This window comes from Myotis davidii, unplaced genomic scaffold (genome assembly GCF_000327345.1).
Source record: "Myotis davidii unplaced genomic scaffold, ASM32734v1 scaffold341, whole genome shotgun sequence".
NCBI classification, from domain to species: Eukaryota; Metazoa; Chordata; class Mammalia; order Chiroptera; family Vespertilionidae; genus Myotis; species Myotis davidii.
The window spans coordinates 381,439-390,265 of NW_006291021.1; the positions used below are offsets into that span (position 1 = coordinate 381,439).

The window sequence follows — 8,827 nt, forward strand, 5'->3', positions numbered from 1 at the left end:
ATGCTCTGCTTGCAGTGGATCTGGCTGGCACTCAGCAGTCTGCATTTCTGCCCTTTCCCTGCAGGACCTCTGGGAATGGAGAGGCTTTTGTGGGGGGAGAGGGCATAAAGTCCACTTGGCTGTCCCAGATCAGGGAGGGCCTTCCTCAGGTGCCTGGACACTCCCAGCCTGCAGGACGCAGGTGTGAGAGGGGGCATGGAATCCACCAGCCCTGCCGACCCTGCTACTCACCCGCAAACCGGAAGCAATTCTGGTGGATTGGGCCGACAGTCTCCTCCCCACACAGCCTGGAGTCCTTTTTCTTGGGTTGCAGAAAGCTGGAGGAGGAGAGTGTATTGGGAGAGAGGCGGGTATTTCTGACCTGGAATGTAGATATGCAGTCTCTGAGGGGGCCTGGGGGATGGGGTGCAGGAAGTGCACACTCTCCAACCGTTCCTATCTATGGGGAAGGGAGGGGGAATCTGCTGAAGTAGGATCATGTGACCAAGGTAATTGAGGGCTTTGTGTCCCTCTGTTGCCTTGGTAACAGGAATATAAACCAAAGATGCCTCTGTAGGGGACTGGAACCGGGTGCTCTGGAGAAGGGAGGACGGTGGGCTGGGAACAGCGGAGAGGGTTGCTGAGGCACTGAGCAGGCCTGAGTAGGGGCACAGGCTAGTGAGGCAAGGCTGGCTGGTCCTGACTCCAGGCAGAGGCTCCGATCTCAGCACTGGGAGCAGAAGAGGGGTGCTCTTTGGCTTTGGCAATGGAAGGGCCTTGTGATTCTGCCTCGGGCCAGGGTCCAGAGGCCTGCGAGCAGGGCCAGGAAGGTAGGGGTATGGGGAAGCCAGAGGGTCCTTTAGGTAGAGGGTAGCCTTGGGGACAGTCTTTGGAGATGAGTGGTAGGCCCCACATGGCCAGAGGGGCTTCTACGTGGGTTTGTGTGGGTGCATTTTGGGGATTGTGGTGTCAATAAGCTCATGTGGCCCTGGAAGTGAGGGGACCCTGCAGGGATCCAGGCAGAGCCCTAAACCCCTTCTTTATCTCTCCTCCCTTCCTTGCCACCCTCCCCAGGACCCCTGCGCTCCATGGTGGAGGACCTGCAATCTGAGGAGTCTGACGAAGATGACTCTTCATCAGGCGAGGAGGCTGCCGGCAAGACAAATGCAGGGAGGGATTCCAGGTGCCCGGGCCAGTGGGGCGGGGGGGTAGGTGGGGGACCCTGGCAGCTTTGCTGGGCTTGTGGGGCCTTGAGGTAAGGCTAGGACAGAAGCATTCCTGGGGGGCGCAAGCAGAGGAAGCATCAGAGCCTACTGGACAGCGCTCTGCCTGGGGCTCACAGTCTCCTGTTATCTGAAGTGGAGGGGTCACAGGTGGCTTCCTTCCTCCTGTCAGAGAAAGGTGTGGCTACCTGGCGGGAAGGGGTGGGATGTTGAGGGGGAGAAGTTCAGGCACCATTTGAGAAGCGGGGAAAGGCTGTGCCCAGTAGCCCTAGGGCCAGCCCTGCTCTGAAGCAGGAGTTGGGGTTGGGGTGGGGGGTGGGCTGGTTCCTCTGTTCTCGGGTCTTGAGATCTTTTCCCCTTCCCTACGTGTGTGGCATAGGTGAGGACAGACTCTGAGAAATGTCCTGTGGACACCCCCAGACCCTTAGAGCGCACCCTTTGAGGATGGCTATGCATTCTCAGCCTCTTGCCGAGAGCAAATGCCAACCTGATTCCAGGCCCAAGGAAGGGGCAGACTCGGGGGTCAAGGATCCCAGTCGGGCCCAGATTCAGCACCTCCTCCAGGACTCAGCAACTCATTAAACCAGGCCGGTCACCCGGTCTACACCCACCAGCACAGGGACGCCTAACAGGTGATTGCAGGCAGTCTGTGTCAGTCTAGCTGATTAAGCCCATCATCCTGAGAGTGTGGCTGTGGAGGCTTTGTGGCGACTTAGCTGGGGAGGGGCCCAAGGAGACTGCCCGTCTCCCAGGACAGGATTAACAGCCACAGCTCCTGCCTCTTTGGTGCTGACAGCATTCGGTGTGGACTCCTACTGGACACCAGGTGCAGTGGTGCAGGGACCAACTGTGTGGAAGCACGTTGAGTGTCCTTTGTTGAGCATCCTTTCGCAGGGCAGACATGGAAGGCCTGGGTGGGGCTTCCCTGGACGCCGAGGGAGCTGGACATCTATTTTCAGGGAAGGGGCCACACAGACCTTGCATTGGCGCTGCAGCTGGTTGGGAGGAGCTAGCCAAGTCCCATTCCATCCTGTTCTGCTCTCTGGGGAGGCCCACAGTCTGCATGGCCTCCAGCTGCCCCTGGTGGACCTGGGAAGAGGGGGACTCGAGGGGGTGTGCAGAGCAGTGGGGCCAAGCCTGGGTCTGGCTGATGTGGTAGTGTCACCTGGGCATCAAGGAGTCACCACCTGTCTTCCCCACTAGAGTGACTCAACTGGGAAGTGGGGGAGAGAGAGGTCTGGGTCTCAGGAGAGCAGAGGCCCCCGAGGCCTGCTGCTTAACAGTGGAAGAAGTGTACCCGAGTAAATGGACAGCCTTGACCTTGGGAGGAATAAGACAGGAGCCCCTGAAGCCCAGGCACTTTTATTAACCACACCCTTGCCTCCTAAGATAGTGGCTGCCTAGAGACAAGTGAGGTTTAGGGGCAGCACTCTTTGCCCACAGGGAGGGGTGTCCCATTGTCAGGTGAGTCTGAGTCAGGCATAGGTCTTGCAGCAGCAGGGTGGCGGAGGCCTGACAGAGCATTGTGTTCCTTGTTCAGGTTGAGCTTCAGTGATAGCGACAGTGACAACAGTGCTGACTCCTGCCTCCCCAGCCGAGAGCCCCCTGCCCCCAAGAAGCCACCCCCACCCAACAGCAAGGTGAGTCCAGAGGGCATTGGTGGGCAGGTTGCCATCACGTTCTAGAGGCAGGGCTGAGGGCTGGGTCATTATTGGTCCTGGGCCTGGGGTTGTCCACGGGTCCCAGGCAGAGAGAGGCTCCGCTCCCCATGATGGGCTTCCCTTAGAGTTTGGGGTCGGAGGAAGGAGGGCTGGTGGGCCTGGGGAGGTGGGAGAGCCTTTGGGGGCTGCGGAAGAGGCATGGGGAAGAGCTGAGAGCACAGACCCGGGTTTGTCCTGCAGGCATCAGGCCGGAGGAGCCCCGAATCCTGCAGCAAGTCTGAGAAGATCCTCAAGAGGGGCACCTATGACAAGGTGGAGGGCTCGGGTCGGGTGGGGTAACCCCGGGCTCCACAGCTGGATGGGTCAGCCCAGGTGTGCTGAGGTGCTGGCCTCAGCAGCATCAGACCAACTTCTGTCCCGGGTCCCCAGCTGTGATGGGCTTCCTCCGGGCTGGGCAGTTGGAAGGGCTGAGGCCACCTGCTGAGTGCCTGTCTGCCACCCCCAGGCCTACACAGATGAACTGGTGGAGCTGCACCGGAGGCTGATGGCCCTGCGGGAGCGCAACGTGCTGCAGCAGGTACTAGGACGGAGCCCGCCCTGCCCTCGGTTCTGCTGAGGACACAGGTTATCACACATGAGTCCCTGGGACAGGGGGTGCCTGTAAGGCCTGCAGGCTGCTAGAACCCCTGGCTGCATCCCCGAGGAGCCTCCTTCTTCTCCTCCACCTCTTCCTCCTCTTCCTTGGGGGTCTGCTGGAGGGTGGGGGACATCCCAGCCCAACTTCCTATCTCCTGAAGCCACCTTGCCTCCTCCTTCCAGATTGTGAACCTCATCGAGGAGACCGGCCACTTCAATGTCACCAACACCACCTTTGACTTTGACCTCTTCTCCCTGGATGAGACCACCGTGCGTAAGCTGCAGAGCTACCTGGAGGCCGTGGCCACATGACCCTGGGCCAGACGCCGGGCCCCTATCATCGGGGTCCCGGGAGGCCACATCCGGACCCCGCCTGCCTTTCTCTCTCTCAACTCACTCGCCCGCAGCACTGCCTTAGTGACCGCCCTGTCCTCGGCCCTCACGGCCAGCTGCACTTTCCTCATTGGCTCCCGGCCTGCCCTCCCCACCAGCTCACCGGGAGCCCTGGGGCCGAGGGGGCCCGGCGGGCGCTGCTGCTGCTCCCTGATATTCAGGGGCCGTCACCTGGGTTCCCCTTGTGTTGAAGGCAGCACTGGGCCTCATTCCTGTATAAGGGAAGAAATGTGCCCGGCGGTGGGAGCCCTGCTCCATGGTGGGATGTGGGGCCTGGTGTCACTGGCCAGGCCTCTCCAAACGGTTCAGACACACCACACCCCAGGACCTCAGAGGATCCAGCTGCTCCAGGCCAGGCCTTGGCTCGTCCTCCATGTGAGCCGGATGCAGCCCCTCTCTTGGCTCTCACTGTGCTGGGACTCCATGCTGTATAGTTGTCTCTCTGTTATGTATGTATGTATGCACTGTAGGTACCAGAGCGGTTTCCGGGTGTGCATTTCTGTGGCAGCAGTGCACGTGGGGGGTGGGGGTAAGGTGGGACTTTAGGTTAAGATGTCTCCACTGGTCTTGTCATTGGACTAGAGGCCGAGCCGGAGCGCCCACTGGCTTTCTCCAAGCACAGGGAGGATCCCCCTCAGTGGTACCAAGGCACCTCGTTCTCCTCCTGGGACTCAAAAGGCACAGTCCGGGCCTGTGAACACTACGATGGAGCAGTAGGTCCTCAGGCGCCTAGTCAGACTGACAGCCGTCTCCAGGAGCAGACCTCCCAGCTCCAGCCAGCTGCAGGCCCCCACTTGTAACGGTGCCCCGGGCCTCGGCCTCTCCTTTCTTCCATAGGATCCTCTTCCTCCTCTCTGTTATCGAGTCTTCAAACTTTGAAAAAAATGAGCTTTTGCCAAATAAGACATGATAGTTTGTGGAGTATTTTCAAGGAGCATGAGGACTCAGAGCCAGCTCCTCTTGCCTGGGCCCCGCCGGTGGCAGGCCTTCCCGGGCACTCCCGTCTCTCTCCGTTTGGGCTTAGCCCTCCGACACCTGCCGTTCACACTCGTCGAGAGTCCCAAGACTCAGTTCCTCGAAGGCCTGAGATTCTCCAAGGTCCAGGCCGGTTCCTCCTCCCTCTGGCCCACCTTCCAGGGTCAGAATGCCCTCACGGAGTCAGCCCACCTTGGGTGGGGCTCCTGATAGCCTGTTTGCTCAGCCTCTATTCTCCCAGACTTTGACTCAAGGCTCCTCCAGTTCCCCCCGACTTTTGCCCTAAACAACATGTGGGGAAAAGGACTGGGGGCCCAGAGATGGGCTCACCTCTCTCCAGCCCACTGTCAGCCCCTCTCCCCAGTTCCCGAGTTCTGATGTGGGTGACCCTTCCCTGTGACCCCTGATTCTCATGTCTGTGCTCCGATCCGTCTGTCAGGCAGACCTTGAACACTCCCGGGTGATCCCCACCTCCAAGGCTTCCATGAATTCCCGCCTTCCTGGTGAGGTCCCCAGAACTCTCGGGGGAAGCCCGAGAACTTTACAGGAAACCATCGTGACTCCTCGCCGTTCACTCAGATTCTCTCCTGACCCCACTGCCTTGAGGCATTGAGAAGAGGTCAGGCCTGCATGGCAGGCCCCGTGCTGTCACCATCCCCTTCTCCTGCCAGGCCAGCAATACTCCAACGTGGGCGCCATTCTTCTCTGGAAACTCCAAGACATTGGACGGAGGAACTGGCTGACGTGGGCTGCTCGAAAGGCAGCAGCTCCCTGGCCCTCTGTGCAGAGGCTGCCAGGGTCACAGGCAGGAGCCTCAGCTCAAGGGCGCTAGTCTTTCTCTGAGGATCTGCTGGAAAGGGCTGCAGGCTTCACACGGCTGCCAAGGCAGCCCTCTGCTTTGGCGCCCCGCTCTCTGGCTCCCCCTCAGTGTCAGCAGCATCTGGCCCTTTCTGCTGTTCCCGGGGCCTTCGGAAGCACCGACCCATTTCTCAGTTACCTCCTCTGGCCAGAAGGCCCCCAGTGCTGTCCTCTGGAGCTGCTCTGGGCCAGTGCTGGCTCGTGACCACCTTGATGGACATGCCAGGTAGCCAGGGCTCTGACCATAGCATTCCCAGCTGCTCCCCTACTTACCCCCCAGCTGCCTGGCAGCTGGGCCCACAAGGGCTCTGGGGACGCTTCCATAGGAAGGGGCAGGCACGTTGTGATTGCCGCGTGTTTAGTGTTAAGCCCTCTGCCCCCAGTGCGAATCTGTGTTTTGCTGTCTCCTGAACAAAATGTAAACCAACACCTGAAAGCAAAAGGTATCGAATACCTTTCTTACCCGTAAGGGTTTTTACCAAGATTGTGTCTCACTAGGAACTAGGACACTTACCAGCCTGAGACCAACTCCTAGATAAAAGGAATAAGGAGAATTGTGTTTGTAATAAGTTACAGGATTGTTTCTGTCCTGGATTTTAAACTTTTTTGTTAAATTGTGAAATTATGGAGGAATTTTATAGGAAAAAAAAGTGAAATAAAGTCAGATGGGAAAGCAGACCTATGAAGTCTGTTTGGTTCCTCCTGTTTTGGAGTTGGTGGGTGGGGGAGACACCAAATACCGTGGGGCCGTTTGTCCCCTCTTCCTGTTCTAGAGCCAGGAAGAGCTGAGAGGGTTGGGGCCGAGCCTGGGAAGCAGCAGGAGGGAGCAGGTGAGGATGAGCAGGTTGGCCTCCTGGAGGACTAGAGATGGTGCCACCAGCAATCCAGGAGGGACAGTATGGCAGAGAACTTGGTCTTGGGTCTTGCTGTTGATGTTGTGTTCTTTCCTTGGATGCTGGCAGCAAGGTTTGGGTTTAAAAAAGCAAGCCTGACTCCAGAAGATGGATGGATGGATGGGAATATGGACAGGTGGGTGGATGGATAGGTGGATGATAGAAAGCTAGACAGAAGGGAAATGTGGGCAAAGACACCCTTTGCTGGATGCTGGACTGCCACCTGCTAGTGTGTGTATGGTGTGTTTTGCCCGGCTCAGTCCCGTTGGGGCATGCAGGAGGCAGCCATAGTCACTGGGTCTCATCGTAAATGATGTCAGACAGCTAGTGGAGGGGCTCGAGCTGCTGGCAGGAGTGATGGCATCACTAGTCATTTGTCCCGAGGCTTTCCTGTGTCTGCATTGATCTGGCATATTGTTTAGGGATGAGGGGTCAGGTAGCTCCTGACCCACCCACCAGCAACCTCAAGCCCAGCTCCCTGGACCAGGAGTTGACCCTCATCAATCATGTCACTCTCACCTTGCCTCTGGGGGCCCAGGAGCCCCATCTCCAGGGTTCAGAGGAGAAAACAAAGGCTCATCTGTGAGAGACTTGCCACCTCGGGTCCATCTGCCGGCCCCTGCAACAGCCTTGCCCCCACCTCCGGGAGCTGCACTGAGTGGTCAGTTGCCTCTCTTCTCCCACCCTCCATTTCCCCAGGACAACAGCCCCCATCTCAGATTGCCATGAGGCTCACAGACAGCCCTGAGGTGCCTTCCGCATGAGCAGGGCACACGGGGACAGGGCGTCCTGGCCCACCAGCACGACGTCGTGAACACTGGGGCTACTTCTTCACCCGCTGCTCAGTGGGGTTCGGATTGTGCCTGGAAATGGTTGTCACATTGGCTCTTGTGGAGGCGCGGTGCAGAGGATACTGTCCCAGGGCAGCACCCTTTGCAGGGGCTCCCGAAGCCCCTCGCTGCCCAGAGATAACAGAAATGAGCCACAGCAGACAAAGGCACCCCCGCCTCCAAGCTGGACGTCAGCCCTGCCTCTTCCTCATGGTGAGCACAACCGGGACCACTGTCCACGCAACGCTGCCAGGTCGGCCAGAGGCAGAGAGGCTCCGGCCCTGGCATTGCCCAGACGGCAAGGAGTTTGTCAGTGTTCAGGAAGCCGGCCTCCGTGTGCATCCAGCCCTGGAGATCAGCCTTCTCCTGGGTGGTCTCCTCAGGCAGGTGCCCCACGAAGATGTTCCAGCTCCAAGTGTGGGCGCCAGGGAGAGATCCCCCTAGCTGGGGGCAGTGGGCAGGGAGGGGCCCGGCCAGATGCAGAGCGCTCTTCTCCCATCCACACAACTGCAGATCCTAGGCCTTCTTGGTCTGTTGGCTCCTGGAGTCCCTCTGATCCGAAGAAGGGGGCAGACAGGAAAGGAAACAGGTCATGGACTCCCAGGGACAGGGAGCCTGGCCAGCCCCACCTCGGAGCCAGGCTCTCGGGGCACATGGATGCGCCACACCCAGCCCCTGGCCACCCGGAGATCACAGATGAGCACATGGGGACAAGGCAAGCCATGGATACACTTGACACCTTTGGGGCAGAACTGGTGGTTGAAGGCGCTGGGCAGAGTAGTGAGAACAGTTAACACAGGTGAGAATGAGGGGTCTCCATGGAAACGGGAGCTTCCTAGCAAGGTACCTGGACAGCAATCCACACCTGGCTTTCCCCCCTCCCCGAGGATGGAGACTCCGGGAAGGGCCTCAGAGCTGGCCCCGCCAACACCGAGGACACACCCCCTGCATGGACTGAATTGTGTCTCCCCAAACTCCCATGTGAAGCCCTAAGCCCCAGTGAGATGGCATTTGGAGGTGATTTGGTTTAGATGAAATTCTGAGGATGGGGTCCTTACAATGGGCTAGGTGCTCTTTAAGGAGACAGAGAGTGGGACGACACAGGGAGGACGTGTGGCTGCTCCCCATCAGGAAGAGGGCCTCATGGGGGACTGGACAGGTGGCAGGCACCTTGATCCCAGACCTCCAGCCCCCAGAACTGAGACACACACACTGTGGCTTACGCGCCCCCAGTCTGGTATTTTGTGTCCAGTCCACGCTAAGAACTACTTCTGAGGGCAGGGACCAGGCTCGTCCTGCTGCCCAGCCCCTAGCACAGCACAAGCTCCACATTCCCACTCAGATGCGCCCTGAAGGAATGAACAAATGGCCTACGGGAT

At 59.0% G+C, this 8,827-nt stretch overlaps 1 protein-coding gene across 4 annotated transcripts in view; it reads left to right on the plus strand.

The window, feature by feature from the left end:
* MLLT1 (myeloid/lymphoid or mixed-lineage leukemia; translocated to, 1) overlaps nucleotides 1-6,403 on the plus strand; it is a 65,663-nt gene extending 59,260 nt beyond the window's left edge. For 3 of the 4 annotated variants that reach the window (XM_006764228.2, XM_006764230.2, XM_006764231.2), the window contains 5 exons: nucleotides 1,054-1,162; nucleotides 2,743-2,842; nucleotides 3,104-3,175; nucleotides 3,369-3,440; nucleotides 3,683-6,403. In XM_006764228.2, coding sequence (XP_006764291.1) covers nucleotides 1,054-1,162; nucleotides 2,743-2,842; nucleotides 3,104-3,175; nucleotides 3,369-3,440; nucleotides 3,683-3,811 — 482 coding nt within the window. In that variant the 3' untranslated portion in view covers nucleotides 3,812-6,403. Of the gene's footprint in view, nucleotides 1-1,053; nucleotides 1,163-2,742; nucleotides 2,843-3,103; nucleotides 3,176-3,368; nucleotides 3,488-3,682 lie in introns of all 4 variants that reach the window. The other variant, XM_006764229.2, reaches the window with a different exon arrangement.
* The last annotated feature ends 2,424 nt before the right edge of the window (nucleotides 6,404-8,827 follow it).